At 46.7% G+C, this 22,893-nt stretch overlaps 1 protein-coding gene and 1 long non-coding RNA gene across 7 annotated transcripts in view; one reads left to right on the top strand and one right to left on the bottom strand.

Annotated features, from left to right (window-relative positions):
• AASDHPPT (aminoadipate-semialdehyde dehydrogenase-phosphopantetheinyl transferase) overlaps positions 1 to 17,585 on the top strand; it is a 62,335-nt gene extending 44,750 nt beyond the window's left edge. For 5 of the 6 annotated variants that reach the window (XM_068132166.2, XM_078766123.1, XM_068132165.2 and 2 more), the window contains 4 exons: positions 10,511 to 10,632; positions 12,730 to 12,891; positions 16,692 to 16,757; positions 16,945 to 17,585. In XM_068132166.2, the coding sequence (XP_067988267.1) occupies positions 10,511 to 10,632; positions 12,730 to 12,891; positions 16,692 to 16,757; positions 16,945 to 17,118 (524 nt within the window). In that variant the 3' untranslated portion in view covers positions 17,119 to 17,585. The remainder of the gene's footprint in view (positions 1 to 10,510; positions 10,633 to 12,729; positions 12,892 to 16,691; positions 16,758 to 16,944) is intronic. The other variant, XM_068132167.2, reaches the window with a different exon arrangement.
• LOC144888378 (uncharacterized) lies at positions 7,718 to 7,933 on the bottom strand. The gene is made up of 2 exons (XR_013620968.1): positions 7,870 to 7,933; positions 7,718 to 7,762 (listed from the first exon to the last, which is right to left on the bottom strand). It is a non-coding gene; the product is annotated as an uncharacterized LOC144888378 (long non-coding RNA).
• Positions 17,586 to 22,893: the final 5,308 nt, after the last annotated feature.

Here is a 22,893-nt window from a genome sequence, read left to right on the forward strand (position 1 = left end):
CGGCGGGTATTTCAAAAATGTTTGAAATGCTGATGATGCAAATGCTGAGTATGCTGATGATGTATGTGTTGCTGTTCGCAGCAGTAATGACATTGCTCTGCTATTTGAGTGTATACGGGTATACTCTCAACCATGTACAACGCAAATTAATTGGTCGAAATGCAAAGCAGTTTGGGTCGGCGGTGCACCACCTTCTGCCCTTCCAATTCTCCCTATGAATTTGACATGGGAAAAAGAAGGTGTGAAATACCTCGGTGTTTATCTTGGAACCCCTGGTTTTGTCAAAAGGAATTGGGATGGTTTGCTCCACAAAATTAGCAATAAATTAAACAGATGGAGAGGAATTTTGTCAACCTTGTCTTTTTGAGGTCGTGCCCTGGTCATTAACAACCTGGTGGCCCCTCTCTTATGGCATAAAATGATTGCCTTGCAGCCACCTGCAACGTTGGTGTCCTCAATCCAAAAATGCTTACTTGACTTATTTTGGGATGGCAAACACTGGCTAAAGCCAGAGACTATTCGCCTTCCACTGGCGGAAGGGGGTCATGGACTTGTGGACATTCTTTGTCGGGTGATGGCCTTCCGAGTCTCTACAGCTCGTCGTTTTATATTTCTGGAGGCCTTGCCCTGGAAATCGACTGCAAACTGTATACTAAAACAAGCCGGCATGCTTGGGTACAATTGTGAACTCTTTTTCATGGAGCTGCCACATGTCGATGCTTCGCTGCTCCCTGACTTTTACCAAGATGTCTTGCACGTCTGGCGGTCCATTTCAGTAACTCGGCAAATGGGGACGTACAACAGTGAAAGGTTCCTCCGGGAACCCGTTTTCTACAATGCCCTCTTTCCTGCTATTCCTCACTCACGTGCTTTTGTGCAACGTTTTTTGAGTGCTGGCGTGAAAACGACTAGGGAACCTTCGTGACTGTAACAGGAATAGTTGGTTCTCCGCAGGACATCTTCAAGTAAGAACTGGTATCAGATCTTTGAGGAGCGTAGCCAAGGTCCTACAGGAAATCCTGTGTGTTTTTAGACACTTGGGCCTGAGCTCAACCGCCAACATTGGTGACCACCATACACCACCACAGATCTGTGCTAGCTCTAGCCTACGAGCTGATAGCGCCACAACATCTATCTTGTTATCCTCATCACCACTTTCCAGCAAGGATAAAAAGAGACTATCGTTTGTGTATTTCAATCCGGTTTCCCTTGTTACAGCCGGTTTCTTTTGGGGCTCGATGGAAAGTGAAACTGCCTTCTGGGTCTCCCTCCCATCCGCAATGGTCTGCAATGTATGTTTCACCGATTGTTAAAAGGACTGGTGATATTGCTTGGAGACTCGCCCATATGGTGTTGCCCTCCAATATTTTATTACATCGTTTTAATGAGGACAATTCCGTGGAATGCCCTTTTTGTATGATTTCTGAAGACCTTTTCCATGCTTACGTAGATTGTGCAAGACTCTCTCCCTTCTTTGGTTTTTTATCAACTTTTTTTAATCGTATGAACTTTTCTTTTTCTACACGGGTTTTTATTTTTGGAATACCACTTAGTTACAAAAAACGCTCTGAGACTGCTCTTGTTAATTTCTTAATTTCTATTGGAAAATTCGCAATCTACAAAACAAGAAAAGCAAAGCTCCTGGCAAATGCTGATATTTTATGTGATGTGGTAATTGTGGTTAAGGCTCTGGTCATGGCAAGGTTATGCTAGGAATTTTCCTTTTGCCAAATGAAAGATGATTTACAAACCTTTGTGAAAAAATGGTGTGCAAAGGGTGGGTTTTGTAAACTTGATAATGGTTTGTTAAATTTTTTATTTTAGTGTTTGGTGTTTTTATTGTTGTTGTTTGGCTGCACATGTTTGGAATTGTGGTGACTTTATTATTTGCATGACTTGTGTGGTTTTCTTACCTTTATAATAAAAGAGCTTCAAAAGTCAGTCTCTCTCTCTGCCTCTCTAGCTCTCTCTATCACCATTTGTCCCTCTCCAGCTCACTCTCTCTCCCTTTCCAGCTCTCGCTCTCTCTTTGCCTCTCTAGCTCTCTCTATCACTATTTGTCCCTCTCCAGCTCACTCTCTCTCCCTTTCCAGCTCTCGCTCTCTCTCTGCCTCTCTATCTCTCCCTCCCCAGCTCTCTCCCTCCCTCCCCCAGCTCTCTCTCTGCCTCTCTCTCCCTACCCAGCTCTCTCTCTGCCTCTCTCTCCCTCCCTACCCAGCTCTCTCTCTCTCTGCCTCTCTATCTCACTCTCACTCTCTCTCTCTATCTCACTCTCTATCACTCTTTCTCCCTCTCCAGCTCTGTCTATCACTATCTCTCTCCCTCTCCAGCTCTCTCTCTCCCTTCCTCTCCAGCTCTCTCTGTCACTATCTCTCCCTCTCCATCTCTCTCTCTCTCTCTCTCTCTCTCTCTCTCTCTCTCTCTCTCTCTTCCTCTCTTCCTCTCTTCCTCTCTTCCTCTCTTCCTCTCTTCCTCTCTTCCTCTCTATCTCACTCCCACTCTCTCCCATTATCTCCCCCTCCTTTCTCTCTCCTGGACAGCTAGAGTCTTTCAAGAGAGGAAACCAGTCAAAAACGAAAGAAGGGAATCCAAAAAATAAAAATGAAATTGAATACAAAGATCAAGAGGTGATGGTTGCTGAAAACAAACTGAAAATAGAGATGATCGCAAGGAAGAAAAAATAAATGCAAATAAGTCAATATCGGGAGAAAACAAAATCAGATGTTTGAAAATAACCAGAAAAATTATACCCCAAATGACGGAAACACAACGAAAAGGTACACTACATGACCAAAAGTATGTGGACACCCGAACATCGAACATCTCATTCCAAAATCATGGGCATTAATGTGGAGTTGGTCCCCCCCTTTGCTGCTATAACAGCCTCCACTCTTCTGGGAAGGCTTTCCACTAGATGTTGGAAAATTGCTGCGGGGATTTGCTTCCATTCAGCCACAAGAGCATTCGTGAGGTCGGTCACTGATGTTGGACGATTAGGCCTGGCTCGCAGTCGGTGTTCCAATTCATCCCAAAGGTGGGGTTAAGGTCAGGGCTCTGTGCAGGCCAGACAAGTTCTTCCACCACCGATCTTGACAAACCATTTCTGTATGGACCTCCCTTTGTGCATGGGGCCATTGTTGTGAAAATCAACCAAATCCACAACTCGTCCCATAGATAGGTTTAATTTCAATTAGATCGTAACATCATCCTGTAAAATACACCATGCAACATATATGTCAGGATCAAGGCATCATATGAGAAAGATTGGATATATCAGTCAATGCAAGCAAGCCTAGAATATAAGTGGGTACGTACCATTCAATTCTACATGTCATTGTATAAAGTCGCAGGAGTGGCCTCGAGTCGCGGACGTCCCGAGGTCTTATAGACACCGCCCAGTGGTTTAAGTGAGCGTCACACCTGGGTTCAACTTACATTTTCACCACATTCTCCCCGCCGTTAGAACTATGCTGCCACTAGGCAGGAAGCGAGCGCGCGTCAGCATTAATGGGTAGAGGAAGTCATTATATCATTATTAGGGTGTCAAAGAAATATCCCTATTGATTCTTGTCTTTGCGCCATTGTGTTATGTTTCGCACACTGTCAAAGCGTCTTTAGGGCTTCCTGGAAAGCGCTATACGAAACAAATCCATTATCAGTAGTACAGGTCAGTCGGTCCATCCGTAGAGGTCAGTGTGGCGAATTACCCTGCCAGCACAGGTTCGGAAACTACCGGGTACGACGTCCCCAAATCCGGAGTCCCCTGCTTCGGAGTAGCCGCTGGAGGCAGGTGTCGGAGGGGCACCTCAGTGCCCTCACCGCTTCAGGCAGGGGTGTATCAGGCGAAGGGAGGGACGGCAGATGTTCTCTAGGCGCACTCATAGCCTGGTTAGCAAACATGTCCGATACTGGCAGACGATGAGCCTGTGGGTCACAATAGTCTAGTCTCACAGGCCTATGTGCTGGATAAGGTGTACCTTTGCGATATGCAACTCATTACATAAGGTGTACCTTGTCGAAGAGCGAATGTCCATTCGTCGCAATGCAACGCATTTCAGGCAGATGTGTCGATGTGGAAGATGTGTAAACCAGTAAGCCATGTCTATTCGTCGCAGGGCAACACATTACAGGAAGATGTGTCGATGTGGAAGATGTGTAAATCAGTAAGCCTCTTTACAGTAAGCTGTAACAGTAAGTAAGATTACATGACAGGAGGCCATGACAGTGTAAGTCAATTACAGTAAGTCTGTACCGGCCTAGGAGTTGTAACAGTAAGTAAGATGACATGACAGGAGGCCATTACAGTAAGTCCATTACAGTGAGTCTGTACCTGCCTTGGCTCCCAAGGGTACATGGTCGATCCACATTAGATCCATGTCATGGAATTGCCGAGGGAGAGAACCGACGAGAGCCATAACGAGAGTTACGCGATACCCCAGAGTCCCCCTGTTTTGAAATCACGAGACTCGAGCGCTCTCTGACGGCAGCGCGTACGAATTACAAGCTCCGGCAAATAGTTTCAAGCAAAACGTTTGCCACGAGTGCCCTCCGTAGGCTGCCCGAACGACCGGCATGGCAGTTACGACGACGCACAAAACGACCGAAATGCACCTTCCCAGGGAAGCGCGCAGAATCTCCCGACCTGCAGCACAGCGCGCAGAGGATCCGAGAAGATCGGCTATACCGGCTACCGTCCCGGAGGGATTGTCCCGGAGAGAAAACGTCGAGATCGAGAAATGGAAAACGTCCCGGATGGATCGACATCCAAGAGAATGGCCCGGATGGATGGATCGACATCCAAGAGGATGGCCCGGATGGATGGATCGACATCCAAGAGGATGGCCCGGATGGATGGATCGACATCCAAGAGGATGGCCCGGATGGATGGATCGACATCCAAGAGGATGGCCCGGATGGATGGATCGACATCCAAGAGGATGGCCCGGATGGATGGATCGACATCCAAGAGGATGGCGCAGATGGATGGATCGATATCCAAGAGGATGGCCCGGATGGATGGATCGACAGTCAAGAGGATGGCCCGGATGGATGGATCGACATCCAAGAGGATGGCCCGGATGGATGGACCATCATCTCACCCCCTCACTCATCCATCCCCCCCCTCCCCCCCCCCCCCCCCCATCGTGAAGTGTGAGATAACAGCCGCGCACCGCGCACCGAAGTCGAGCGACCTTCACAGTCTGGGTCAGAGGGAACGCAATCAGGCAGCGGCCGGGCGAGGCGTCTCGCAGTCTCGAAATGTGTGGAGGCGAGCCAGGAGACCTGTCCTAGAAGCAACAAGCCCAGAGTCAAGGGCGATCCGGCGGGCCGGTGCCCACGTGGCTTGCTCAGGAGACGAGGGAGTCGGGCGCAACGCTCAATGTCACCGTGTCATGGGGTCACCGTGCACCCCCAAATGCCCCATGCCTTATCGATTAACGGCATAAGTCCGCGATGTTGGCTAGTCGCCCTCGAAGGCCGCCACGTTATGACACGCACTTTCGGGCAGGGGCGGTCAGATTGAGTATTTCTGCTATCTGTAGAGGTACCCAGGTAGACGAACTCTGATGACGCAAGCGCGGGAAACAGTTAAATGGCGCTGTAAAGCAAACGTGTGATTTAGTCGATGACGTCATCAATTGGTTCGGGCGCGTGCGGGCGGGTTTGACGGCGAGTTCCAGCTGAGCGGTATCCCCAGACGGAGTAAAGTAGCACTCCGAAATCTAAAGTCTCGCGTCCATTGGGCAGCAGCATTCGAGCGGGCTCGAGATCGGTGTACGGAATACGAACCCGGCCGACGAGCGAAAAGTATTATCTAGGGCGCACCGCGTACGAGGGAAACCGAAAGTTGAGCTCGGCCCATTGAACCAGTGCGGCTTCGCCGAGTCGAGAGGGCGAGCACGCCGAGTCGAGAGGGCGAGCATGCTTGGCAGCGATAGACTGCACGACCTGAAGTAGCGTCTCGTTTGTTTAGCTGTCGGGTCAAAGGATCGAATACATATCACGCCCTGAAGTAGCATCTCGTTTGTTAGCTTTCGGGTCAGAGGATCGAATACATATCACGCCCTGAAGTAGCGTCTCGTTTGTTAGCTTTCGGGTCAAAGGATCGAATACATATCACGCCCTGAAGTAGCATCTCGTTTGTTAGCTTTCGGGTCAGAGGATCGAATACATATCACGCCCTGAAGTAGCGTCTCGTTTGTTAGCTTTCGGGTCAAAGGATCGAATACATATCACGCCCTGAAGTAGCGTCTCGTTTGTTTAGCTTTCGGGTCAAAGGATCGAATACATATCACGCCCTGAAGTAGCGTCTCGTTTGTTAGCTTTCGGGTCAAAGGATCGAATACATATCACGCCCTGAAGTAGCGTCTCGTTTGTTTAGCTTTCGGGTCAAAGGATCGAATACATATCACGCTCTGAAGTAGCGTCTCGTTTGTTTAGCTTTCGGGCCGTGTTTTGTCCGGTGTTTTAGACATAGTTAGTCATATAGAATACACATGGTATACGATCATCTATCATAAGCATAAGCCCGAGTGTCGTGAAAGGCTATGAAGGTCCCGCTCGACGTCCTTAGAAACTCATCCGTGCTGCGGCGAGTCCTCGCATGGTGCCAAGCGAGCCTCCATTGAGGCGATTCCGGGCAGCGGAGTTCGCCGGCCTCGTTGAGTAGCCACATGTAGGTGGGATTTCGACGAGCCGCGATCAGAATCGCCGGCCTCGCAGAGTGGTGCCCGCGAAGGGCGCAGTGCACGATTTGCGCGTAGGAGGTGATTCCACCGAGCAGCGATTGATCGGGTTGTGCCCGCGATGGGGCAGCGCGCGATTCGCGCGTAGGAGGTGATTCCGACGGGCAGCGATTGGAATCGCCGGCCTCGCAGAGTGGTGCCCGCGTTGGGCGCAGCGTGGCTTCGCGTGGGAGGAGGTGATTCCGACGTGCAGCGATTGGAATCGCCGGCCTCGCAGAGTGGTGCCTGCGTTGGGCGCAGTGTGGCTGCGTGTAGGAGGAGGTGATTCCGAGCAGCGATCGGAATCGTAGGCCTCTCATAGGCCTCACAGAGTAGTGCACGCAACGGATGCAGCGCGCGCGATTCGCGCGGGGAGGTGCTTCCGAGCAGCGATCGGTCGGGCACAGAGTAGTGAACGCGACGGGTGCAGCGTGCGGCGTCGCGTAGGAGGAGGTGATTCTGAGCAGCCGCGCGTGGAGGTGCTTCCGAGCGCGGCATGACAGTCAAGGGAGTCGTGAACACTCGCGTGGTCATCTCATCTCGGGCCGAGGCACGCAAATCAGTTGGTCGGGCCGTCGGCTCCAAGCGGGTCCGTCGTTCCGACGGGGTTTCGGCTGCAGGACGTTGCCCAGTAGCATCGTTCTCCAGGCGTCTTGCCGGAGTCCGTCATGCCTGCTCCGGCGTTCGGGCCTCAGGAGAGCAGTTTGCATTTTGACGACGCGGTCCCGCAAAAGGCTTGTGAGGTCCCCATCGCATCCGGTCCTTTTGAGGCAGACCGGCGGCGAGAATAGTCGGAGCTCCGTAGCTGGAGCTAGCTCGACGGGTCCTCCGCCTGTCATTCTTCTCCGAGGTGGGCCTCGCAGGAGCGCGGAGAATGTCGGGAACGCTCGTCTGTGATCTGCGTTCATCCGGCCATCGCAAGACTCGTGTCCCGCCATTTCCGAAGATCATAATTGAAATTAAGTGTTGTGAAAATCAACCAAATCCACAACTCGTCCCATAGATAGGTTTAATTTCAATTAGATCGTAACATCATCCTGTAAAATACACCATGCAACATATATGTCAGGATCAAGGCATCATATGAGAAAGATTGGATATATCAGTCAATGCAAGCAAGCCTAGAATATAAGTGGGTACGTACCATTCAATTCTACATGTCATTGTATAAAGTCGCAGGAGTGGCCTCGAGTCGCGGACGTCCCGAGGTCTTATAGACACCGCCCAGTGGTTTAAGTGAGCGTCACACCTGGGTTCAACTTACATTTTCACCACAGCCATTGTCATGCTGAAACAGGAAAGGGCCTTTCCCAAGCTGTTGCCACAAAGTTGGAAGCACGCAATAGTCTTGAATGTCATTGTATGCTGTAGCGTTAAGATTTCCCATCACTGGAACTGAGGAGCCGAGCCCGAACCATGAAAAACAGCCCCAGACCATTATTCCTCCTCCACCAAACTTTACAGTTGGCACTATGCATTCAGGTAGGTAGCGTTGTCCTGGCATCCACCAAACCCAGATTAGTCCGTCGGACGGCCAGATGGTGAAGTGTGATTCATCACTCCAGAGAACGCATTTCCACTGCTCCAGAGTCCAATGGTGGCGAGCTTTACACCACTCCAGCCAACACCTTGCATTACGCATGGTGATCTTAGGTTTCAGTAAACAGTGATTTTGGTCAAACTAACGCAGAAATCAAGAAAATGACCAAGTACCAAGACCTCAAGAATGAAGTGAAAATATCCTGGAAGCTGAAGAGCACAGAAATTGTACCAGTGATCATTTGAGCAACGGGAATGATAAAGAAGAACCTCACAAACTCAAATCAAATCCACTTCCTTGCAGACGAGTCTCCAAAGCGTACCATGCCGTCTGAAGTTTGAAACACTCCCTGATCTGTTCTCGGATTCACATATCAAAGCTGACAAAAAAGAGCAACTGTCACATTTTGTTTGACATTCAAATGGTGTTTATTCCCAAATATCTCACCCCTGCATTGCCTTCCAGAATATCCTCTCTCGTTTTATGAGTCACCTCGGCCTGACAACATAATCCTTGAGCTGCGTTACAGACATAGAACACGTTATGTCAAAGGGCCTTTTCATCATTTATTTCTAAAGGAAAATTTGGCAAAATGCCTTCGACGCACAGTTGGATGGAAAAGCTTGTTATTATTCTGTTTTGATGTTTTGCATGTAGCACTTTCCTTTCACACTTTCCACTTGTATGATAGATGTGTTGAAATTCCATGCCTCAGGGATGTTTACACACGTCATTGCTTTTATTTATTATATTTTATTCTTTTTTTGACATGCTGTATTTTTAACTTTGTGAAAGAATTGTTCTTTACCCCAGGTCACCACGAACTTCGAAGAAGATGCTCCAAATGTTGCCTCCGTTGGTCAATCACTTCAGATGTTAAGCCTGGTGTTGGCTTAACGGTTAAGGTGGTCTTGAGTTTGAGGTGGTGGTAAAGGTGATCTTGAGCCCAGGTTTAAGATCTTCGTGTCTTGAGTTTGAGCCCCTGTCGTGCCGTTAAATAACACCAGGTCGGTTGAGTCAGCCTGTCATCCTTCTGAGGTCACCAAAATGACTAGCAGCTTATGGGGGGCACAGCATCAGCGGCACACCTGTGCTCCCAGCAATGATGCAACCAGCGCCCTCTGTTATGATCATAGTGCATTTTTGCCTTATATTTCAAAAGACAACAACTAGCAAGTTGCCTGTGCCCACATGGGATTCTAAACGGGGTTGGGATGAAGGTGGCAAAAATGCAAATGGCATGTTCTGTCACGAAAGGTTCTGTCACGAAAGGTTCTTATCACGAAAGGCCTTTCCTATGTTGTAGCGATAACTCGAGAAAAGGGAGGTTTGCAGACTGATGATGGAGGGTTGAGAAAAGGAGGATATAAGTGTAAGGGCTGGGAAGGGAAGTACTTGGAACATAAGGGTAAGAGGACATTCCACCGTTTTTGAATATTCCACCGTTTTTTTCCATAATCTTTTCTCTCCATAGTAATGTCTCCGTTGCTTCTTTGACGGCCCACATTATTCCCACGTTCTTGTGAAGTTGGCCGGGGAAAGTATTTGGTCGAATCTTTAACGAACCGGCTTGCCAGATCAAAACAATTGACTCAAGGTTAGTTTGGCAGGGGTTTGGAATTTGTTCAGAATGTCGGCGATTACTCACCTGCTCTTCATAGAAGACACCGTAGGGCGTAGAGTCTTTATTGTTCAGAATGTCGGCGATTACTCACCTGCTCTTCATAGAAGACACCGTAGGGCGTAGAGTCTTTAACATCCACCAGGTAATGCTGGAAGATGGGACATCCAGCTTGATGTCCATCCGAGTGACGACACACTTTGTGATGTTGCCCTCCATGTGAAGCACCAAGCCGACAGTTTATAGTCAGGATGAGAATCAAACCTAGACTAGACAGCACAAAGGTAAGTGCGCTACCTGCGTACCATCTTATCATGTCTGTATGTTTCTGCTTATTGTGTTTCCCGTTTGTTCCTTGCTATTTCCCTTCTGCTCCATTGTTGATGTATCGGCCTTGCACCTCTTTGTTGTCAGCTCTTCCCTGAGCCTCAATCTCTGTTTAGAATCCAAAGACACATAACACTTGGATGTTTCTATATTCAACATTTTCTTAGAAGCCTTTTGCTGAACACCAATTGGACCAATTGCATTCTTTATTTAAATTGTCTCTTTCTTCCCACATTCTCAGTTTCTTTGTCCATCACTTTCCCACACCCTACCTTGCACCTTATATGTATTTCACAGGGAGGGGCTCTTTGCATGACTACTTCCAAACGATGTCACGACAGTTCACATCACTGGAGTGGGAAACCATCAAAGGACCTGCCAGTGATGTGAAGAAGTTGGAAATGTTCTACCGACACTGGGTATGTTGGAAGGTTGATTTGTACCGAGGAAAGTCATACATGTGCAACAAGGTGATTGTTGAAGGCATGCCATGAACCAAGTCAAACGTACCTCACTTCCGCCATTTGCTGGATTTCCTCCAAAATCGTTAGATATTTATGAAGAATAGATCTTCCTGCAAACACCATTATGCTTGGAATTTTTGTTTTCATATTGTTACGTTTGTGGGGGTAGGGGATGAAATACCCTAGTACAGATAGGATTGTGTAGTATTAGCATGGATGTAGGAAGTGCGAGGTTAGTGTTAACTAATTCATTAATTGGAAGTTAGTGCGAGTAGGAAACCCATCTCGATGTATGTAGGTAGAAAAACTGTGAGCTTAAGATTGTTTATGTGTTCTTCACATGGGGAGGAGGGGGTGAAGACATGCTAATTATCTCTAGGGTTTAAGATTAATCTCTCCAGTATGTGATTGCCTCCTGTGATTTCCCCTATGTTCTTACAATTGTAACAAGCCGGCACAAAAACCCACATCTTTACAATTACACCAACAACAATAACAACGAGCGCTCCATTAAACCACAACTACCGGCATCCGACAGAAACCCGAACATTCCCGATCGGGCTGAACCCTGCCCCACCAACCACCGTCGACAGGATCCGAACATTTCGATCGACAAAGTAAATCCCGCCTCCAAGGAATCGTAATAGAGAATTAACCCCGCCCCACCAACCGACTAAGGAAAAAGGCGCCGCCTAGTAGATGCGGAAAATCGGTGGGCGATCCAGAGGGCCGTGGGGCCCTGCCCCCGAAGTGCATGATTGGTCAGGGTGACATCATCGAGAAACTTCGAGAACGGAGGGGGAAGAATCTCTCTCTCTCTTTCTTTCTTTCTCTCTCTCTCTCTCTCTCTCTCTCTCTCTCTCTCTCTCTCTCTTTCTCTTTCTCTTTCTCTTTCTCTTTCTCTTTCTCTCTCTCGTTCTGGCTATCGGCTCGGGTGGTCGCTCTTTGTCCTTTGTCCCTGGCTTGGCTGTTTCTGGCTCGTGTGCGATCGTGGAGAGGAGAAAGAAGAAGAATTGCTCAGGCTCTCACTCGGCCATTTTTGTCCCTGGCTTAGCTGTTCCTGGCTCGTGTGCGATCGTGGAGAGGAGAAAGAAGAAGAATTGCTCAGGCTCTCACTCGGCCATTTTTGTCCCTGGCTTGGCTGTTCCTGGCTCGTGTGCGATTGTGGAGAACAGAGGAGAAAGAATCTCTCTCTCTCTCTCTCTTGTTCTGGCTTTTGTCTCGGGTGGTCGCTTTTGTTCTGGGTGCGATCATGAGGAGAACTTTTCAGAGCACAGAGAACCTTGCAGCGTTGGAGCCAAGGGTGTTGTTTGACTCGGTGCTCTTCGGGGGAGCTTGGACAGTGTTGTGCTGGCTGGCCCGGGATCGAGCGGGAAAGGTTTGGCTGCCTGCTGCATGACTCGGTGTGCTGGCGTGATTGACCGGCACCATTGCTTGGGCGCTTCGACGTGCGGTCCTCTTGTCGACTGACCCCCACCAAAGTGCTCATCGAGACCAAGGGGGGATTTTCTTTTATTTTCTTTCTTCATTCTCCTGTCTGTTTTCGTGTCTCAGTGGAGACGTCTCAAAATTAGGAAACCAGTTTTTACCTCACCGTTCATTTTTGGTTCTTTGATTTACTTCATTAAATTCCTTACTGTGCATTTTCTTTGCTGTGCCTTGTTTGCATGGTGTTGGGTCCGAGGATAATCCCGTGTGGCTTTCGTCCATGCAGATAAGCATTTTGGTCCCGTCCCGCGCGTGCCAAAAAGTACCGCCAATTTTTGCCTTGATCGCCTCGATCAAGTCGAATTGTCGGTAAAGACCGACTGGCCAGTCCAAGGCTGGTTTTTATTGGCCGCGGACTTGATAATATGATTTGTCAATTTTATCAATTTCCCATTTTTTTAATTCTTCAATGTTTTTGTTTTTTTCATTATTCGTTGTTTGATTATTTAATTTTTTTCCACTTTTAATGAAAGTGTTAAACAGCGAGAATGGATATGGTGTAGTTAATGAATAGTTATTGAGTTATGGATGGAAAGTAACAGATTTGCATTGCTCTGCACGTAGTGCTTGAAGGAAAGCTACCTGAAGGGCCTCGGTGTCGGACTGGGTTGGGACCTTCAGCGTCTTGAGTTTCGCCTCCCAACGCGGGATCTGCGAGTAGGGGCCATCACCGGTGATACGACGCTTCTGCTCGATGGGACAGAACAAAACAATTGGGAGTTCCAGGTAGAACTGTGGGTTATGCCGTATGTGCAATATTTACCTCCGCCCCCAAAGGTAGACGGAGGTTATGTTTTCACCCCTGTCCATCTGTCTGTGAGCAGAATATCTCAAAAAGTTGTGGACAGATTCGGGTGGATCTTGGTGGATAGGTTGGGTGTGTGACAAGGATGAATTGATTCGATTTGTCTGTTGTTCTCGGTCTGCTGATTTGAAAAACAAATGTGACTCGGACGAGGAAAAAAGTAGGCCTGAAAAATGCGGCACAAGAAATCCGACGAATACTTACAAAATATGCAAAAGTAAAAAAATATATATATATTTTTGTTTTTTGGGGTCGAGGCGAGGGTCTGCAAACTAAACACGTTGTGGCGAGGATTGCTCTTTCTTGTTTAGGTTTGCATTGTAACTGGTGTACCAAAATGTCATCAATATTTCTGCATATTCTCATTCATTATGGTCACTCCTCCCCATTAGAAATGCAATTTTCTCCATGCAATTGCAATTTATGGGTCTTTTATGGCTCATTATGTGAAAAAATACTTTGAATATTGAATTTGCAAAAAGCCTGTCAAATCCAATTTATACTAAAATCTCTGCCTGTGCTGCTCACGGCAGAAAGCGATCTATCTAATTTGAAGTGGCATTCTGCTAAGATTTCAGCAGTGATTTTGAGGGATTAAATACATTTGGAGAGAGCTATAGTTAATGTACTCCTTACCAAAGTTTTTTTTTTTTGACACTGAACTCAATTTGAAACTTTAAACATGAAAATTGAAAGTTGCTGTTGAAACGTCATGTTGCTACTTTAGATATTTGCTACTGGATATCAGAGACTGCTTCCCAAACTAGGATAGACTCCCCTTTGCATTTTTCGCTTTCTACCAATTAGTTATCTAGTTCCATCAAATTGTGTCCGACCTCTGGTGGCATTCATGATCAGACTTCTTCAAACATCCCGATCCTGCACTACTTCCTGGATGTACACAGGATAGAAGCAAAATGTAAATAACATAAAAATAATATAAAAATTCCCTTTTTTAAGGCTATTTTTCCCTGCAAGAGCAGGGGTTAGCCTTGTGGGCCCCATGACAATCATATCATCATGGTTCCCTTTTTGAGGCAATCTTTTTATGGCTGGATGCCCTTCCTGACGCCAACCCTTTAGTCACCTCTTACGAGGGATCTGCGAGTAGGGGCCATCACCAGTGATACGACGCTTCTGCTCGATGGGACAGAACAAAACAATTGGGAGTTCCAGGTAGAACTGTGGGTTATGCCGTATGTGCATTAGTCACAGAGATATGGTGTATCTATTCTAAACGAGGGCACACACCAGCACATTCATCTTCAACCACATTCATTCTCCGAATCTCGGTCGATCGCTGAATTAAAGCCAGGGGGGTTGACTCAGCCTGTCATCCTTCTGAGGTCGGCAAATTGAGTACCAGATCACTGGTAATTCCCTGCGTGTTGCAAGAGGCGACTCACAGGGTTGGTGGCAGGAAGAGCATCCGGCCGTAAAATAATGCTTCAAAAAGAGGACCATGGTGCCCGAAAAGGGCCAACCCCTGCTCTGTGGGGAAAAATGGCCTCTAAAGGTGGTTCATATGCTCAGCTGCAGAAATCAAGTCTCTGGCTTAATTATTGGTTGTATGTTGTCTCAAACAGGAAATATTCTTACATTTGAATCTTCTTCATGAAGGCTAGTGTCGGTCCGCAATTGGCAGAAAAGTTAGACAATGAATGTTATCAAATAAAGGCTGATAAATAGTATATTCACTGCCACGGGAAGTTGGGGGTCAAACATGGAAGGGACCAGGGTAAAGAAAAGTCGAAGGTCGATGACTTTTTGTCCCTAAATGCAGATTTTAACCCTCGATCCTTACTCAGGTGCCACCAATGTGCCACACAAGAACAGAAACTACCAGGAAGGAGGTTGATGCATTTAAATGATGCTTAATCGCGCATTTTTTCATTTGAGGGCGTGAAGTGTGAACGTCTGATAATGATCAAATCTAGTAATTCTCAGCTTTTGAAATTTGGGTTGAGTCTTGCTTTCACATCAAACAAACTTTGAAGATTTAGAAAACTTTTGAACGCGTTATTTGTGGATATACCATAACGGAGACTCATACCTCTTGACAGGGCCATGGGATGTTCAAACGATACGTTAAGAAACATTTCAGGGTTAGAAGAACTGATCCTGGATAGATAACCACTCCTGGACAATCCAGAAGGTAGCAGAAATTTCTCTTCCGTTCAGGATGCTGGTAATAACTCACCTAATCTTCGCTAAAGACACCTGGAGACCTTTAATAACCGCCATAGATCATTGCTGGCAGACAGGTTAGCCGGCTTAAAGTCCATCTGATGAATGGTGCACACATTGATGCCTGATCCTGCATGTGAAAAACCGGAATGACAGTTTATAGCCGAGTCGGGATTCAAACCCAGGTTAGAGAGCTCAGAGGCGAGTGCGCGTACGTCAAGGTTCCTGACAGCCACACTTTGGTTTGTATCGTCTTCAAATATATTCTTGGATTTCATTTCTTGAACACAGTTGTGTCCCCACCAACAAGTGATGCCACCGGCGCCGCCATGTGCTACCTACAGAAGGAGAAGAAGGAGGAGAAGGTTGCCTTTTAAATATTCACTTTCTCGACTTTATGAAATCAACCTAAAAACTTTATCATTAGATATATCTGAAATACTCAAGAGCTCAATTGAAGCAGGAGTGTATGAACTTACTGAGTCGGAGCATTGAACGCATGTGTGGAGAGGAAAGTTAATATGTTATCATGTACAGAACTTGGAATGATAGCAATCGGCTCATATTTTCGACACAGTTTCAACGTATCATCCGGTTATCTTCCTTTTTCACAAGTTCATAATTATCGGCAGATTATGGAGCTCGAGATTCACGTTGAATGTGAAGTAGTCGAGTTGGAATTACCGGGCCCTATGAAGACCATTTTGTCTTGCCAAACAGACGATGGACCTATGCCGTCCTGTGTACCTTTTGCCAAGGCCTGTCTGAGATGAATACACCCAGCACAGTAGACTTGTTCATCCAGCCCAAAATCAGAAACAGGCCAACCGTGGAGTGCAGGAAAAATACTCTCGTCTCAGGGAGCAGCACAGACCGGAACAATGTGGATTATTTCTTTAATAAATAAATAAAAAGACGAGTCTAAGGCACATAGAGGGGCTGTTATGTAAATCGCGCACACACTTGCAGACAGGGACGTTAGATAACAGCGCGTCTGATTTCAGACAGACGAAGCTGGTGACCTTGGGGGAAGTGACCTAACTTCCCATGGAGCTGTGGCCACCTGGTGCTAGCTCGAGACGTCTTTTCTCTCTCTGCACTGAGCGGGCCAATTAGTTGGAAACCTCTGCCCTCTCCTCACAAACCCCCAAATGTGATGCCAACCTACATCGTTAATCTCTGCCCTGTCCTCTAAATGTGGAGCCGCAAACGAGACGGCTCATTCCATTTCTCAAGGTCAGACTGCGAGAGGCTCGAACCGTAGTGTTTCTGTTATTTTCCCCAAAAACACATCTGTCAAAAATCAATTTATGTCCAGAAGCCAAATATCAACAAAAGAAGCCAAGCCACCTGTTAGTCTTGAGAGCAGCTGTTGTACCTGTGTGTGCATTGTTTGTTGTTTCTTTACAAATATTGATTTTGTCCTTGCGTGGAAGGCCTGAAGGTTGTTTGCATTAATGACAATCAGAACCCACCCACTCCTGTCTCTTGTTCCTCATCAAATAATGTGTCATTCTCATTGCTTTTTTTGCAGGAGACGATGTTAGACGAGACTCATTTTGTGGCTGTGGCCATTGGGCCTATGACGGCCGACACACAGGTAATTATATATTTTTTTACCATCAGGCTTTTGGAATTGCAATCTTACAATAGTGCTTGCAAGTTTTTGTTTGCAAGCGTCTTTTTCATCCCCCCACCCCCTCCTAATCCACTTAACCCCCAACCCCACCCCAATATTCCGGGTAAAAGTTCTCATGAAGTAATGACATGCTGCTTGTGTTCTCCAGGAGGTTCCGCAGCAATCTGTATGGAAAGTTGCTTCGGCTGCGCCTCGATTCAGCACTCTATCCTTCCGAGACCTCGTGGCATCGGCAATTCCCATGTTCCCTGAAGATCCAGAGTTCTGGCAAAACTTCCAAGAGAAGCTGAAGGCTCAAAGCACGCGTGATGGAGAGCGCTGAAGCAATGAGGATTGAAATAATGCCAAGCTGAGCAACACTGTATCCAGAGTCCACAGTAGTGATGGCCTTATGGACCTTGTGATGCATTTTGTGACATCAATCCCACAGCAATTTGTGGGTTTGGTCATTATGGACATGACGAGAAAATTTATATTTGTGTTTCACGAGTGGATTATGGGGCTGGCAGTATGGTCGAGACTAGAGTCCCTGTATAAAGAGAGTTGCGCCATGCGCTGACCCGAGATTTCTGGTCACGTGATTTCGTGGCGCCATTTTGTGTCTAACTTCACTGTGCGTGAACGTCAGCTTGGTACGGGAATGTTGTTTATTGCCAAACAAAATGACTGGTTGTTCTGCTTTTGGTTGTTCAAACCAATCTGGGAAATATAAGATGTATAGATTTCCAAGTGATAAAGTCAGAAGACAAATTTGGGACATTTTTGGGAAATTAAACAAGTTATGGTGAATACGACGTCTTATCTGTGCTTTTCCATATCTGTTCGACTAGACGAACCGTGCACACTGCAGGTATTTTAAAAAGTTTTTTCTCTGTTTAATTACGGCTTGGCGCAGTCGAAAATTAAGTATTAATTAAGTCGCCAGCTCTGAAACATTAATCGATCAGGCAATATCCATCAGAGTTCTGGGCAAGGGTGTAGTAATAAATGAACGTTTCAATCTTACTAGATGCCGATGACGTTTTCCTTATGTCAGAGACAGAAGCTGACTTGCAGCTTGTTAAATCATTACAATGGAAATTGAATATAAATGTCGATAAAACTAAAGTTGTACACTATAGAAATATGGCAATACCACGTACAGAATTTGTTTTAAGTGTGTTAGACTATATGTCGGCTGGAAGTCCTACACCGGAATTGCTCTCGGCACCCTTTAAAAAATATTGGATATGCCCACACTCCTTTCTAAAAGTTATTAAAATTCAGAGAACGACAGCATTGGTTTGTCTTACTTATAATGTTAGCTCTTATATGCAGTGTTGGCTTGTAATATGCATTGCCATACCACTTTTAATATCACCACACAGCTCTTTTTCACGGCAATAGCTGAGTTTTTGACAAAACAAATATCACCTGTATGTAATAATAAGACTAAATATGTGTAGTAAATTTTTTTTTTAGCAGGTTTAGAATATATCACCCCATATCGCGAATGTACATGTATATCTAATCCGACACACTTAGACACAAAATGGCGTCCAAATTTGAGTTGACACAACTCTCTATATACAGGGACTCTAGTCTAGACTAGAGTCTAGACTCCAGAGGTATACGCGCTCATCCCTATGCTGTCCAGCTTGGGTTCGAATCCTGACCCAACTATAAACTGTCGTCCTGGTATTTCATCGGCAATGGGTTTTACTGTTCCTCGGAATTACTGTTCCTCGGATGGACGTTAAGCTGGGCGTCCTATCTGCCAGCATTAGTTGTTGGACGTTAAAGATCCCACAGTGTTTTTCGCGAAGAGTAGACGAGCTATCGCTGCTACCATGAAAAAAATTCCAAAATTCCTGTCATGACTTCCTGAATCGGAATGGTGACCTGATCAATATTGTAGCCGAATAACTGCTTCGGCAGCACCAATGCTCTGCATAGGACATAGTACATGATGATGATGATGAATGGCTTATCGGCATCTACATGTTATCTCTGCACCTACGAAGGAGGTTGCTGGACGACGTTGATAGTAACGTCAAGGAAAAGGAAGGGATGGGAAGAGGTTAAATCGCACGTTGCCAAAATTTCAGCTGATCTACAACTATGGAATTCGAACTACATGATGCTTTGCACACTTCACCACCAAGTTGTACATGCGAGGGGGAGAGGTTAGAGGGGCTGAAATATTCCGCCACTTTGTGTACATAATATGTAGATGCCATAACGGATATTACAACCGAATAGTTCAATCCCATCTTTTCCCTGCATTACTGATTGGTAATCTATCTATAATTCCAGCAATCTCTGTGTGTCTGTCTGTGTGTCTGTGTGTCTGTGACCGCTGTTTCTCGACAACCACGGGTCCGATATACTTGAAACTTGCCAGGTATATTGCTGGGGACCCGAGGATGTGCCTTTTCAAGGTTTGTAATTAATCGGACAAGTACCTACCGAGCTATGTCCAAAAAACGCTTCAACCAATCAGAGAGCAGCGAGCTATCACGTGTGCCGAACCGTTAATGCAATGCAAGCGTTAATGCGTTAATGCAAGGCTTTTCTTTTTTTCCCTCTTCTCTTTCTACTTTTCCTTGCGATTAAATTGCAAACAGCCAAAATACGTTGGCGCTAATTGAATAATTGGCCATTAACACTAAAATAATCGTAACTGCGATATGCCAACTTCCGGACAGTGCAGCCTTCCATGTTGTTGTTGTTTGCAGCAGCTGTTTGCAGCAAGGCAAGGCTTTTCTTTTTTTCCCTCTTCTCTTTCTACTTTTCCTTGCGATTAAATTGCAAAAAGCCAAAATACGTTGGCGATAATTGAATAAATGGGCATTAATAGATAGATAGATAGATATGCGATATGCGAACTTCCGGACAGTGTGCGCGTTACGAGCTGACCGCCATTACGGTACGTAATTCGATTTCTTATGCGCATTATTTCTCCCAATTCAGTCAGAGCGAAGGGCGGAAGCGAAGAGCGTTGTTATTTTTTGTTTACGGGCGTACGGGCGGGGTAGAGCGTACGGGTAGCGTTTTTTTTTTTTTTTGGCAAGGAACGGGCACCCACGTACGGGCAATGCCCTAGTACAGGTAAAGATTGGTCAAAGGGCTTGGCCTGTTTGGGCCTGTTTGGTATTCCCAACCGAGCATTTAGCTCATCATGCGAGGAATGCAGGTTCATATCCTGTACACAGTAGGCCTATATAACATGTCGATTTATTCATTGTCTACTGACATCTTTGTTATTCATGGGAAATCAAAATGATCCTTGCTCAGCGTGTGAGATATGTGCAGCTTCCTCCATGATACTCGTACCTTAAAAAGCAACGTTACATTTGTTTTCCCATTGACGTATTTACACCGCATGCGCCATTGCTTCCACTGGCTGCCTCTGGTGTGAAATCATAATTATAGAGAGTGAGTGTTGCCAAGATCACACCAATGCATGCCCATTGTGCCCTCACAACATCATTTTCCTCCCTACGAATGTGGGCTTTCCGAATGAGGAGACGCTTTGATCATATATATGCCAATTAGGAAGATAAGGATGTAATTACAGCAAAGACTTTTTCATCAAACTGCTTATCACGATGATACCGCGATGCAATTTTGCCCTCTGCACAGTGGTGACCTTACAACGGCGAAGGTTGTCTGCATTCAAAAAAAAACCTGTGGAGCTGTTTTCATACAGCTCCACATGTATACCGCATCCCTGCGGTATGCATGTGGAGTTTTCACCTACCCTGCGGTATACATGTGGAGTTTTCACCTACCCTGCGGTATGCATGTGGAGTTTTCACCTACCCTGCGGTATGCATGTGGAGTTTTCACCTACCCTGCGGTATACATGTGGAGTTTTCACCTACCCTGCGGTATGCACGTGGAGTTTTCACCTACCCTGCGGTATGCATGTGGAGTTTTCACCTACCCTGCGGTATGCATGTGGAGTTTTCACCATCCTGCGGTATACATGTGGAGTTTTCACCTACCCTGCGGTATACATGCAGAGTCTTCACCTACCCTGCGGTATACATGTGGAGTTTTCACCTACACTGCGGTATACATGCAGAGTCTTCACCTACCCTTCGGTATGCATGTGGAGTTTTCACCTACCCTGCGGTATACATGTGGAGTTTTCACCGACCCTGCGGTATGCATGTGGAGTTTTCACCTACCCTGCGGTATACATGCAGAGTCTTCACCTACCCTGTGGTATGCATGTGGAGTTTTCACCTACCCTGTGGTATACATGTGGAGTTTTCACCTACCCTGCGGTATGCATGTGGCGTTTTCACCTACCCTGCGGTATGCATGTGGCGTTTTCACCTACCCTGCGGTATACATGTGGAGTTTTCACCTACCCTGCGGTATGCATGTGGCGTTTTCACCTACCCTGCGGTATACATGTGGCGTTTTCACCTACCCTGCGGTATGCATGTGGCGTTTTCACCTACCCTGCGGTATACATGTGGAGTTTTCACCTACCCTGCGGTATGCATGTGGAGTTTTCACCTACCCTTCGGTATGCATGTGGCGTTTTCACCTACCCTGCGGTATACATGTGGCGTTTTCACCTACCCTGCGGTATACATGTGGAGTTTTCACCTACCCTTCGGTATGCATGTGGAGTTTTCACCTACCCTGCGGTATGCATGTGGCGTTTTCACCTACCCTGCGGTATACATGTGGCGTTTTCACCTACCCTGCGGTATGCATGTGGCGTTTTCACCTACCCTGCGGTATGCATGTGGAGTTTTCACCTACCCTGCGGTATACATGTGGCGTTTTCACCTACCCTGCGGTATGCATGTGGCGTTTTCACCTACCCTGCGGTATACATGTGGAGTTTTCACCTACCCTGCGGTATGCATGTGGAGTTTTCACCTACCCTGCGGTATGCATGTGGAGTTTTCACCATCCTGCAGTATACATGTGGAGTTTTCACCTACCCTGCGGTATACATGCAGAGTCTTCACCTACCCTGCGGTATGCATGTGGAGTTTTCACCTACCCTGCGGTATACATGTGGAGTTTTCACCTACCCTGCGGTATGCATGTGGAGTTTTCACCTACCCTGCGGTATACATGCGGAGTCTTCACCTACCCTGCGGTATGCATGTGGAGTTTTCACCTACCCTGCGGTATGCGTTTGGAGTTTTCACCTACCCTGCGGTATGCATGTGGAGTTTTCACCTACCCTGCGGTATGCATGTGGAGTTTTCACCTACCCTGCGGTATGCATGTGGAGTTTTCACCTACCCTGCGGTATGCATGTGGAGTTTTCACCTACCCTGCGGTATGCATGTGGAGTTTTCACCATCCTGCGGTATACATGTGGAGTTTTCACCTTCCCTGCGGTATACGTGCAGAGTCTTCACCTACCCTGCGGTATGCATGTGGAGTTTTCACCTACCCTGCGGTATACATGTGGAGTTTTCACCTACCCTGCGGTATGCATGTGGAGTTTTCACCTACCCTGCGGTATACATGCGGAGTCTTCACCTACCCTGCGGTATGCATGTGGAGTTTTCACCTACCCTGCGGTATACATGTGGAGTTTTCACCTACCCTGCGGTATGCATGCAGAGTCTTCACCTACCCTGCGGTATGCATGTGGAGTTTTCACCTACCCTGCGGTATGCATGTGGAGTCTTCACCTACCCTGCGGTACATGCGGAGTCATCGACCCTGTGGTATACATGCAGAGTTTCACGTCTATCCTGCAGTACATACATGCGGAGATGCAGCCAAGGGTGATACACATGCCATCTCATGATGAGGCTACCAATGAAAGACATTTCATTCGTATCCTTGTTGCCACTAACAGGTCGATTTCCTTTTAGTGGCAATGACAGGTAGCTGTAGCCTCGATCGATCGTCTTTTTCTCAGACAATCTACTCGGTAGCTATTGCATGAACTGAATTGCCATCAGCACTTGGAAATCAAAGTGGAGCAGAACTTTTGTTTGACGCATCGACATTTAAAAAAAAATAAAAAATAGTGGTGCCCACAATGCCGTGAAGCTTTCATGATGGATTTTCCTGTTAAACCAATAAAACTTTTTTGTGCAATTTAAAGCAATTGCATTTGTACGTA

Source organism: Myxine glutinosa, chromosome 12, assembly GCF_964187855.1.
Source record: "Myxine glutinosa chromosome 12, kmMyxGlut1.1, whole genome shotgun sequence".
Taxonomy (NCBI): Eukaryota; Metazoa; Chordata; class Myxini; order Myxiniformes; family Myxinidae; genus Myxine; species Myxine glutinosa.